Source organism: Heptranchias perlo, chromosome 8 (assembly GCF_035084215.1).
Source record: "Heptranchias perlo isolate sHepPer1 chromosome 8, sHepPer1.hap1, whole genome shotgun sequence".
NCBI lineage: Eukaryota > Metazoa > Chordata > Chondrichthyes > Hexanchiformes > Hexanchidae > Heptranchias > Heptranchias perlo.
The window spans coordinates 75,513,603-75,526,603 of NC_090332.1; the positions used below are offsets into that span (position 1 = coordinate 75,513,603).

Below are 13,001 nucleotides of genomic sequence, written 5' to 3' on the forward strand. Positions count from 1 at the left end.
ACCACTGAGGCAAAGCTGACACTTAAATATAAAGCATTTCGTGTACTTGAACGTGTCGAGACATGTGGGAAGTGGAAAATCATAGGGACATTAAATTACAGACTGAGCAGCACCTGATACTGCCTACGTAAACCAGTGTGTTATAATCAACTGGAATTGTGCACAACTTGGGAAAACAAATTCACTTGCAGCTGTGCTATTATGATGGCTGCACACTGGTCTCTTTCAGTGTCTGTTTACTGTTGCACTCCCACCAAACCTTTCAATAAAGTTTTCTATGGTCTGTGAAAATATGTGTAACAATGTCAACACCTCAGCCAGAAATTCTGGCTCCCAGAGTACTGGGGGGGGGGGGGGGTGGGGAACAAGCTTTCAGAGAGATAATGTAGGGATAATGGGTATGGACTCCAATTGGCAGTTTGTGACTAGTGGTGTCCCCCAGGGATATGTGTGGGGCCTCAGCTTTTCACTATATTTGTAAATGATTTAGATGAAGGAACCGTATATAAGTTTGCTGACAGCACTGTTAGATGGCACAGTGTGTAGTGTAGATGGGAGCAGAAAGTTGCAAAGGGACAATGATAGATTAAGTGAGTGGACAAAACTGTGGCAGGTGGAGTTCAATGTGTGGAAGTGTGAGGTCATCCACTTCAGACCTAAGAGAGAGATCAGAGTATTTTCTAAGTGGTGAGAAGCTAGGAACTGTGTGGGAACAGAGATTTAGGGATCCATGTACAGAAATCACAAAAAACTACTGGACAGGAACAAAAAATAATTTCAAAGACTAATGGAATGTTAGCCTTTATCTCAAGGGGCTGGAATACAAAGGGGTGGAAGTTATGTTATAGTTGTACAGAGCTCTAATTAGACCCCATCTGGAATATTATATTCCCAATTAATAGATGAACAAGGGCATCATGATCTAGTGACGAGTACATAGTGCAAAGCCCAAAATACAAGAACATGGTCCTCATCTGTTACATATTTGACTAAGATGCTGAGGTATTAACTTCAGCTCTGGTTAGACCCCATCTGGAGTACTGCATTCAGTTCTGGGCACTGCATCTCAGGAAGGATATATTGGCCTTGGAGGGGGTACAGCACAGATTCACCAAAATGATACTGGAACTAAAAGGGTTAAATTAGGAGTACAGGTTCATAGACTAGGCTTGTATTCCCTTCAGTAAAGATGATTTAAGGGGCAATCTAATTGAGGTGTTTAAGATGATAAAGGGATTTGATGGAGAGAAACTCTTTCTGCTGGTGGGGGAGTCCAGGACAAGGGGGCTTAAACTTAAAATTGGAGCCAGGCCATTCAGGGGTGATGTCAGGAAGCACTTCTTCACACAAAGGGTAGTGGAAATTTGGAACACTCTTCCCCCAAAAAGCTGAGGCTAGATCAATTGAAAATTTCAAATCTGAAATTGATAAATTTTTGTTAGGCAAGGATATTAAGGGATATGGGACCAAGGCGGGTAAATGGAGTTGAGGCATAGATCAGCCATGATCTAATTGAAAGGCACAACAGGTTCAAGGCGCTGAATGGCTTACTCCTGTTCCTATGTTCTGGTTTTCCATCTACATATAGCACCTTATTACCCCTCTCCAGCACCCCAAAGAATAAATTACATTGTACAGTCATTGATGTTTAAATGTAGCTACCAAATTGTACACAGCAAGGCCCCACAAAGAGCTATGACCAATTAATCTGTTTCTGGTGGTGTTAGTAGAGGGAATGAATGTTGGTGAGAACACCCAAGCCTCTCCGTATAGTGCATTGGGATCTTTTAAACAGTAGGGTTGCCAACACTGGTTGAAGGTGTTCCTGGAGGTTTGAGCACATGACATCTGGGTCCTACCCTTTTCCCCAATCCCCATCTATTATGGTGATTTAATACTGGGCTTGAACATTGCTTCCCAGGGAGAGTCAGTCAGGCCTGTAGTGGTACAAATGATAAATGGTCATTGGAATTAGTTGGTGGGAAAACCTCTCTGGTCTATCAGCTTTATTAAGAATTACAGATTCACGGTGGGAAGAAAGGGGAGAAGATCGTGTAAATAACCGAGGTTCTGTGAAGGCGGGAAGACAAATACTGAGAATAGTCTAGCAAAAAAAAAAGTTATAAATAACTGAGAAGAGGGAGTGAGGAGCAAATGTTTAATCACTTAAGCAAGTGAAGGTAAATAGTATTAATTATATTTGTGTGGCTCTGCATCTTTTAGCATCTGTAATGGATGTAATATTTAGCAGGGGAGTTCTCCCCAGTGTCATGGCCAATATTTATCAACCAACACCTAAAACAGATTATCTGGTCATTTACCACGTTGCTGTTTCTGGAACCTTGCTGTGCACAAATTGGCTGCTGCGTTTCTCTACATTACAACAGTGACTGCACTTCAAAAAGTGTTTCATTGGCTGTGAACCACTTTGGGACATGTTGAGGTCATGAAAGGCGCTATACAAATGCAAGTCATTTTTTATTTGTCTTCTGCCAGTTGTGTAATGGTGCTTCAATAAATGTGCTGTATTGCAGGGACGAGCGTGCTGTTATCACATTGAAGGTTTAAACAGTGTAGCAGCCATGGCTCAGCAGTAGCACACTCACCTCAGACAGAAGGTTGAGAGTTCAAGTCCCACTCCAGAAGCTTGAGCCCATAATCCAGGCTGACACTCCAGTGCAGTACTGAGGGAGTGCTCCACTGTCGGAGGTGCAGTTTTTCAGATGAGACGTTAAACAGTCTGCCCCCTCAAGTGGATGTAAAAGATCCCACTGCACTATTCTAAAAGGAGCAAGGGAGTTCTCCCCGGTGACCTGGCCAACATTTATCCCTCAATCAACACCTAAAACAGATAATAAGGTCATTTATTTAATCGCTGTTTGTGGGACCTTGCTATGTGTAAATTGGCTGCCTTGTTTCCTACATTACAACAGTGTCTACACTTCAAAAAGTACTTAATTGGTTGTGATGCACTTTGGGACGTTCTGGGGTCATGAAAGGTGCTATATAAATGAAAGTTTGTTCTTTTTTTAAACTGGACTGCTGCAAGCGTCTGAAACAATACTCCGAGTCACAGACTGCCAGTCAGCAGCTCCTTGGGAGATTTGCTAGTATCTATTTAAAACCTACCTTCTCTCTGTTTAGTGAACTGCTTCAAGATCTGGAGAGCTGTGACAGCGATCCTGTTGCAATAGCGGAATGTTTCGTAGCAAAGGTAAGTGGCCTCTTCCCTTCGGTGTAAGATCGCGAACACAAAAAAGACTGGTGCAAGTTCCAATTTGAGATGTATATCGGGAATGATGTGTAGGTGTAAGATTGATGTGCAGGTGATTTCCTTTGCTCCCTTCGTATATTTTAGTAGGTGTATTCTGCCGCACAGGAGAAAAACAGTCTGCTAAATGTCCTGGGGTCTCATCCTGAGTTTAATCCAAAACAACCTGTATTAAAATGCTCAATTGCCTCTTCCATGGAAATCAATGGATTACACTGTAATGGCGACACCTGTCCCAAAGGGGGCGCTCTAATCTCTCTGCCTGTTACAACAAACATGGCTTAAAGGGCCACATCAGCTGGAGTACTGTGTCCAATTCTGGGAACCACACTTTAGGATGGATACCAAGGCCTCAGAGGGTGCAGAGGAGATTTACCAGAATCTTGTTTTTCATGCGTTACATTCAAGATATCCCAATTTGGGCAGGTGAAAAACTCAATCTCTCAATGTCCATCTCTCCCACCTGGCCGAACCCTGGCGTTACCTGTGGGCTCCCACCTGGCCGAACCCTGGCGTTACCTGTGGGCTCCCACCTGGCCGAACCCTGGCGTTACCTGTGAGCTCCCACCTGGCCGAACCCTGGCGTTACCTGTGAGCTCCCACCTGGCCGAACCCTGGCGTTACCTGTGGGCTCCCACCTGGCCGAACCCTGGCGTTACCTGTGGGCTCCCACCTGGCCGAACCCTACTCATTTTGTGGAGGATGGCTATTCAAGTTGATAGGAAGGGTACTGAGTTTCTGCAAGTGATGAGCTTCTTTGGGGAGTGGGACAGGCTTTTTGTAAGAAAATGAGTTGTTAAAATGTTTGATTTTGTTTAACTTTTGGCTTTGTGTTTTAGTTGGGGTAGGATAGGAACGTCTGAATAGCAGTAGGCCATTCAGCCCCTTGAACCTGTTCCGCCATTCAATAAGATTGTGACTGATCTGTATCTTAACTCCATTTACCTTTGCTCCATATCCCCTAATACCCTTGCCTAACACACAAATCTGTCGATCTCAGTATTGAAATTTTCAATTGACCCCCCACCAGTTTCAACAATTTTTTTTAGGGGGGAGCAGTTTTCCAGATTTTCATTACTGTTTGTGTGAGGAAGTGCTTTCTGACATCACTCCTGAACAGCCTAGCTCTAATTTTAAGGTTATGCCCCCTTGTTCTGGACTATCCTATCGGAGGCAATTGTTTCTCTCTGTATACCCTATCAATTCCTATAATCATCTTAAACACCTCAATTAGATCACCCCTTAATCTTCTGTACTGGTAGGAATACAAGCCTAGCCTGTGCATCCTTTCCTTGTATAGGTTCAGCTGAACCCACTGAGATCCTGACTGGCTCTCCTGATGTGCCACAGTCTTCATGCCACATTGCTGTGTAGCCACAGATTCCACCCCCCCAACCACAATGCTGATCTATTTATTGTTGCCGCATCTGATGAATGAGTCCGGGTCTGATTTTGTTTTCTTCATTGCGCAGAGCGAAGAATTTCACATCTACACACAATACTGCACGAACTATCCCAGGTAAGCGAGCATTACTAACAGGAGACACAACACGGGGCCCGGTCCTGTGGCCCGCTGAAGCTTGGTGTGGTCATTTTATATGGAGCTTTCTCTTCCCCTAGATCTTGTAGTGGCACGGGGGAAATTTGAAACTAACCTTACGATCGGGAAACTGACCGAGATCGGGTGCAACCCTGGTTTTACACCCCATCCGATTTGAAATCAATTGACTCTCTCCAAATACTATCGCTGAGCTAGACCCCAGTAATCAGCTGGCCAGAAGCTAATAGATTCTGCAGAAAGATGACTTGGGATTTGGTTGCCTGTTAACTTGTCTGTTACACAATTCTGTCCATAATCGATTCTTTAAAGAACTTTTTTCTAAAAAAAACATTTTATGCAACATGAAGGAGCTTGTCGAATGACTGATATGGAAGTATTGTATAAAATGTCACTCGTTTATGTTGCATCAAGATATTTAAATGTGCTCTCAGACGCCAAAGATGAGATGAGCTTTATTTTGTACCGTTTTTCAGTCAGGTGTTCTGTGTTGGATTATGTAGAATTCTATATTCTGCTGAGATCTCTTCAGCTGTTGAGGGATTGAGAAATATCAATGGTACAAGGAGTCTGCTGAGATCACTGCAGCTGCAGAGGGGATTGAGTGTCAATGGTACAAGGGAAGATTTTGTACCGTTGATACCTTTTTCCAGTCAGGTATTCTGTCAAGGCAAAATAAAATGCGCTGAAGGATTACAACTAAATAAATACAAGGCAAAAATACAGAGCCTCCAGAGAGCACCTATCAGGAGGAAGCAAACATCCAACATCAGCCGAGAGAGAGATGCCACTTGTAAAGCCTTGGCCATTTGACATGTGAAAGATGGAGACTTAAGTAACAGCAGAGATTACATTCCAGGTATTGTTCTGTAGAGGAACCAGTTATTTAACAGAGCCACTAATCTTTCTGGATCACTTACAGGTCCGTGGCTGTGTTAACAGAATGTATGAGAAACAAAGTGCTTGCCAAGTTCTTCAGAGAGCGACAGGAAACCTTGAAACACTCCCTGCCATTGGGATCCTACCTTCTCAAACCAGTGCAACGCATCTTAAAATACCACCTCCTCTTGCATGTAAGTGGTTATGAATGGTTTTCAATTGGCAATACATCAGTTTTGATGATGACATTATTGGCAATCGATGCCATTTCCTGCATCCAGAAAATGTCTTGTGGTTATAAGTGTCAGCAAATGAGAAAATGGCCGAAATTGCTCATTTCCCCAGTTAAGCTACAGCTGTTGAGGGGATTGAGTATCGATGGTGCAAGGGATCTATTGATCTCACTGCAGTTATTGAGGACATCAAGTAATGTCAATGGTACAAGGGACCTGCTGATCTCACTGCAGTTATTAAGGGGATCGAGTGTCAATGGTACAAGGGATTTGCTGAGCTCACTGCAGCTTCGTAATTTTAGTGTTTGCCTTCAGCATCCTTGGATGTTCAGGATAATCTATCTTGGGCTTTCATCTGCCATAGATTTCAATATGGCGGTCAGGGTATGGACCCTTTGAACATACAAAGGTTTAACTTTAGTATGCCAGTGTATATCATTGCCAGTTGATGGCATTTTGGAGTTTGCATTCTTGCTACCTTGATTTTATATTGAGATGCTTAGTAAATATGATCAAAATTATCTGTCCGCTGTTGCTGACACCTGAACGAGCACACCTAACTAACAGGTAGAGAACGTTTAACCAGTTGGTGAGCTGCTCTAGAAGACGTGTATGGAACTTTCTGAAGGGGTTGCACTGTGTTCAAATAGATGGTGGAACTGTTTTGGAACAGCTGTTGACAACCAAACCAGAGATTGCTTCTGTGTCTTTGGTGCGGGGGAGGAATTTGGCAACCGCAGTTTGTAAAATTTCTACATTTACATGCAATTTGATATATTTGTGGGCAGTTGATTTAGGGAAGTATCTTTGGGGTAGATATTGGTCACTATTGAGCCCGTTTTCTGGATGGCGTGCGCCTCTCAACTCCACAGCGCTGCCGGTCCACGGTCCACAATCCCCCACCCCCACCCCGGATTAACCTGAGGGCCGCTGCTGGTGAGGCAAGCGTCACTAAATTGATCATTAGGCAATGGAGGCTCGAGAGGCACCCGACTGATTGGAATGAAGCCCGAGGCCTAATCTCGGGCGAGCCTTGGGCCTCCTGGTTGGGGCGAGTGCTGTGGTTATGTGCCTGAAAATGGGCCATCACCAATTTCTACCCCTTTGTCTTTTCTGTACAGGGGTAGATTTTCAAAATGCCCCCCAAGGTGTAAAACCGGCCTTGTAGATCACCTGCCAGTTATAAACACTGCCTGGCTTCAATAGAAATAAAAAATCAGGCCGTTAATCTGCAATGTCAGTTGTGGACCCAGGCTGCAAGATGTAAATCTACAGTTTCCTGCCCCCCCCCGCCCCCCAGTTATTTGTTTTCTTGTGATCCTTCACCCTTCTCTTGGTTATTGTTTTGTTCAGGAAATCGTTAATCATCTGGAGAAGGACACAGAGTGTTACGATGTGGTGCAGGACGCCATTGACACAATGCAGAGGGTGGCTTGGCACATCAATGATATGAAGAGGAAACATGAGCATGCAGTTAGGCTGCAGGTAATCAACAATTATTTTTTTTTTTTAATTCATTCTTGGGATGTGGGTGTCGCCAGCAAGGTCGGCATTTATTGCCCATCCCTAGTTGTCCTGAGAAGGTGGTGGTGAACCTTTTCCTTAAACCATTAGCAGTTTGTTACAACAGTGTGTCTTGCTAGGCCACTTCAGAGGGCAGCTAAGAGTCAACTACATTGGTGTTGGTGTGGGACTGGAGTCACACATAGGCCAGACCTAAGGACGGCAGGTTTCCTTCCCCAAAGGACATTGGTGAACCAGTTGGGTTTTTACGACAATCTGACAGTTTCAAGGTCGCTGTTGAAGATACCAGCTTTCGAGTTCCAGATTTTTTTTTTAAACCTAAATTCCACACTAGTGGGATTTCAACTCTCGTTCTCTGGATCATTAGTCCAGTAACATAACCAGGACACTACTGGACCCAGCTCATCCCATCAGTAAAGAGATAGTTGCACACAGGTCCGCTTTAGTCGACAAAACCCCAGAGAGGTTCACTACTCAAAGGATAGGTTGCTTAATATTACAGTGAAACTTGTCCTTCATAATTCAAGCTGAGCGTGCTACCATTAACCATTAAATGATAGAACTGCTGTGGTTGGTTGGTGAAGAGTGTGTGGGCCATAAAGGCCAGAAGATCACACATTTGATTCCCAGTCTGTGTGGTCCCATGGTAGCAGCAGGTTTACTATGGTTCTCAGTGTCCCTGGGTTAGGGAGGGGAAAAGATCAGCCAGAGCCCCTCACACTCCTGCTATCCTGTTGGAACGTCCCCGGGTATAGCTGTTGCATGATGGACAGGGTGATGCTTGGCTGTGATGCTCCCTCCGTAGACTGCCAACACTCGTTAAGCTCGCCTACGTAGAATTGCCACCAGATACCAGAGGGTGATTGTGGAGCTGTACCCCAGCACCCAGCGATGCCTTCAGGAGAAGAGGAAAGGCAACTAATTGAGAGGGGGCATGGGGAGAGACAAGAAAAGACCTTTTTTAAGGGGTCTGTTAACCCATTTCACTGGCCCTTACTACAGGATCGGAGTGACTTGTACAGATGCAGCAGGATGTTGCGGACAGTTCAAAAACCTTGATGCATTTGGCTCACAAGAATATTATATTCCCAATTAATAACAGATAAGCAAGGGCATCATGATCTTGTGATGAGTACATAGTGGAACCCCCAAAATACAAGGACGTGGCCCACATCTGTTCCATAATTGAATAAAATGCTGGAGTATTAACGTTAGCTCTGGTTAGACCCCATCTGGAGTACTGTTCAGTTCTGGGCACCACATCTCGGAGGATATATTGGCCCAGGAGTGGGTACAGAACAGATTCACCAGAATGATACCGGGGCTAAAAGGATTAAATTGAGTACAGGTTGCATAGACTAGACTTGTATTCCCTTGAGTATAGAAGATTAAGGGGTGATCTAATTGTGGTGCTTAAAGGATTTGATAGGTTAGATAGACAGAAACTATTTCCAATGGTGGGCGAGTCCAGAACAAGGGAGCATAACCTTAAAATTAAAGCTAGGCCTTTTTGGAGTGATGGCAGGAAGCACTACTTCACACAAGGTTTAGTGGAAATCTCGAACATTCTTCCTTCAAAAAGCTATTGAGGCTAGGGCCATTGAAATTTTCAAAACTGAGATTGATAGGTTTTTGTTAGGCAATGGTAATAAGGGATATGGAACTAAGGCAGGAAAATAGAGTTGAGGTACAGATCAGCCATGATCTAATTGAATGGCGGAAAAGGCTCGAGGGTCTGATTGTTCCTATGTTTTGATAGCATTAGTTGACCTCTCTTTTATTTCCACTGCTCTTTGATAATTTATCTGTGTTCTTGTTAAGGAGATACAGAGCCTGCTGACAAACTGGAAGGGTCCAGACCTGACCAGCTATGGAGAGCTGGTCTTAGAGGGAACATTCCGCATACAGCGAGCCAAAAATGAACGCACTTTGTTTCTTTTAGATAAACTTCTTCTCATCACTAAAAAAAGGGAAGAAACTTACACCTATAAAGCTCATATTTTGGTAAGAGCTGTTTTTTCAGTCACTTATGTTTACCTGGATGTGTTAGGGTTTGCTTCAGTGATTTTGCTTTGGAAGTTGCTGAACCAAAAATGTTTTCCTGAAAGGCTTGCTTTTTAGCAAGGTCTATAGTATAAGAAGTCAGCAAAGTTCAGTAATTTTCAATGCTTTACTGGCTAGCCGGCCTCCGATCTTCCACCCTCCGTAAACTTCAGCTCATCCAAAACTCTGCCAGTATCCTAACTCACAATAAGTCCTGTCCGCCCCCTGTGCTTGCTGAACTGCATTGGCTCCCAGTCCACCAGTGCCTCAAATTTAAAATTCTCATCCTCGCGTTCAGATCCCTCCATGGCCTTGTCCCTCCCTATCTCTGTAACCTCCTCCTGCCCTACAGCCTTCCACGATCTCTGCTTTCCTCCAATTTTGGCCTCTTGCACATCCCTGATTTCCTTCACCTCACCATTGGTAGTCGTGCCTTTAGCTGTTTAGGCCCTAAGCTCTGGAATTCCCTCCTTAAACCACTCTCTGCCCCTCTTTTTCCTCCTTTTACGTCGCTCCTTAAAGCCTACCTCTTTAACCAAGCTTTTGGTCTCCTGCCCTAATATCTCCTTATACAGCTCGGTGTCAAATTTTGTCTGATACCACTCCTGTGATGTGCCATGGGATGCTTTGCTATGTTAAAGGTGCTATGTAAATGTAAGCTGTTGTAGTTTTACCCCCAGGCTTCTGAATGCTCAGCAGTTCTATTGTGGATGAATGCAGTTCTATTTTTAACCTTGAGCCCATAATCCAGGCTGACACTGCAGTACAGTACTGAGTGAGTGCTGCACTGTTGGAGGCGCCATCTTTTAAATAAGACGTTAAACAGATGCCCTATCTGCCCTCTCGGGTAGACGTAAAATACCCCATGGCACTATTCAAAGAATAGCAGGAGAATTCTCCTGCTGTCCCGGCCAATATTTATCTCTCAACCAACATCACTAAAACAGATTATCTGGTCATTATCACTTTGCTGTTTGTTGGATCTTGCTGTGTAATTTAACTGCTCCGTTTGCCTGCAACACAATAACTACAGTTCATGGCTATTGACTTATTTTTGAAGAACTTTGGGATGTTGTGAGGACATGAAAGATGCTATATTAATGCAATTTTTTTTCTTTCTAAGTATGTAATAATAGTTAATGAAATATGTAAAAGAGAGGGATTCAGAGCTGTGATTGAATTTCAGCTCTAACATTGCCCTCTTTCTCCAGTGTTGTAACCTGATGCTTGTGGAGGTAATACCAAAGGAGCCCCTTAGTTTCAGTGTCTTCCACTACAAGAACCCCAAAGTGCAGCACACAGTACAGGTAGGATATCCTCTGTTGTATAAGTCTGTGTTTCTACACCCTGTGTTGTGCTACTGATTGGTTGGTTGGGTTTCCTGAATAAAACAGCAGGACAAAATTCCAGCCTTTTGCTAGTCTTAATGAAAATGACTGAGGCTGATCTGATATCGCCTGTTTTACACTATCGCCCAAAGTCAGAATTGGCCCCTCTGTGGGCTTATTGCTACACCTCGAGTGAAAGTTGGAGCTAGGCCAGAGCATTCCAGCCCCCGATTCTCCAAGCTGTGCTCTCATCTAGTGAGGTTAGAATTTGAATCTAAGTCAACTTTTATAATGTGTGCTACTAGTTACGCAAAGGAGCATCCCTTTACACAGGGTGAGGTGCACAGATTCAACTGCCTCTGGGCGCGTTACTGCTTCAAACAACATCCGAAATGGGCTACAGGCAGGAATGGTGGAACAGGAAACCATGATGAAGCTTCAAAAGGGACCAGGCAAGTTCCTGGTAGCAAATAGGATTCAGAGAAATTAGATTTACATAGGAACAGGTGTAGGCCATTCAGCCCCTCGAGCCTGTTCCACCATTCAATTAGATCATGGCTGATCTGTACCTGAAATCCATTTACCTGCCTTTGATCCATATCCCTTGATACCCTTACCTAACAAAAATCTACCACACTCCGTTTTGAAAATTTCAATTGACTTTTAGAGGAGAGTGTTCCAGATTTCCACTACCCTTTGTGAAAAATGTAGTAGAATCTTGGATGAAGTTAGATGGATGGGTGTAGATGGATCTATGGTCTGCTCCTGCCTGGAACTGTTTCTATGTGACATCATCCTCGAGTCAGTTTCTCTTCATGGCTTGTCTTATCTTCTAACAGGCCAAGTCAATGCAAGACAAGAGGTTTTGGATTCTTCATCTGAAGAGGCTTATTCTTGAAAATCACCCGGCCAAGATTCCAGCAAAGGTGCGAAGCAAGGTCACCAAGTTGGATTTTCAGATTGCTTAGTGTGCCCTTACACTAATTTAGTCCGTTAATACTCTGCACCGACACTAAACTCGTGGGTATGGAGTTTCCGCTTGGGGCGCAATCTGCAAAATGCGCCCAGAAAGCCCTGGACGCTGCGTTGGTTTTACCGAGGTGAAGTTACGCTCAAGTTTCTGTGCACACTCATTAGCATAAGCCCAAACACAAAATCCCCCATAAATCAGCGCAATTGATTAGTGTCTGGAACAGGGCATTCTCCATTCACCATTCCGACCTGGGGGTGTGGCCAGTTTTGTGGCCGGAGACTGCTTCGGCAAATGGACTGTTGAACCAGCGAAAAGGATCGCGGAAACTCCAGCATAAAGCGATTATGGGCGTAACTCACTCACGTTTTAAAATTACACTGACATCAGGACGTAAATCACGCAGATACTCTACACTGTGGCTTGTAAATCGCAGAGTGAGACTCCCTCCTCCAGGGAATCTTGCTCCACCTCACCCAGTGCCTGGTGGGATCCTGACTCCGGATTCAGGTCACATTTACACTACTAACTGCAGCGTGGGAGTGAAACAAATTCACTTCACACCAACACTACAAGCTGTAGCGTGAACGCAGCCTGAGATGGTATCTGGAAATGTAGTTTGTTTTCCCAATTTGTGAAACTATGGCTGCTAATTGCATAGCTCAAAGACAGATTATTCAGAAGCCCTTTTGTTCCATGTATAATTATGCATTTGCCACATCTACCCGGCTCTACCCTCTGGTTATGGATTAGCTGTTAATTATCTTTGTGTCAACAAACTGATTTATTTTTAATTCTACATCGCTGGCATAATCTCTTGGTAGTGGAAAACAGAATCATTATAGTTAATGCTGACGCTTCCTAATGGTTTGTTTTGAAATTGTTCACCTTTTAAACAGTCTGCTGTAAAGCTTTGTTGCCATTCAAGTCTGGTCTTGTTTCCTGAGTCCTATTTTCCCACTTGAAACACTTGTGCCCCTTGTTTGTTTCTGAAGGGTGGGGCCGCTTAAATATAATTACAGCCCTCCTTTTTGAAGTCAGCGGACTACGATTGATGATAGTTGGTTGAGTTTTGAGTAGAGGAGCCGAGAGGCTGAAGAATAAACTGTTGTTTTTATTTACAGGCTAAACAAGCGATTCTAGAGATGGATGCCATTCGTAAGTAGTGTTCAAGTTGGTCTGCTTCAGTGTGCTG

The 13,001-nt window shown here is 44.0% G+C and overlaps 1 protein-coding gene across 4 annotated transcripts in view; it reads left to right on the forward strand.

Moving 5' to 3' along the window:
• The window catches only part of LOC137324719 (pleckstrin homology domain-containing family G member 1), a 185,836-nt gene that overhangs the window by 148,862 nt on the left and 23,973 nt on the right, over nt 1–13,001 (forward strand). For all 4 annotated transcript variants that reach the window (XM_067989351.1, XM_067989350.1, XM_067989353.1 and 1 more), the window contains 8 exons: nt 3,145–3,214; nt 4,744–4,790; nt 5,752–5,902; nt 7,295–7,426; nt 9,287–9,469; nt 10,720–10,815; nt 11,676–11,762; nt 12,931–12,964. In XM_067989351.1, coding sequence (XP_067845452.1) covers nt 3,145–3,214; nt 4,744–4,790; nt 5,752–5,902; nt 7,295–7,426; nt 9,287–9,469; nt 10,720–10,815; nt 11,676–11,762; nt 12,931–12,964 — 800 coding nt within the window. The remainder of the gene's footprint in view (nt 1–3,144; nt 3,215–4,743; nt 4,791–5,751; nt 5,903–7,294; nt 7,427–9,286; nt 9,470–10,719; nt 10,816–11,675; nt 11,763–12,930; nt 12,965–13,001) is intronic.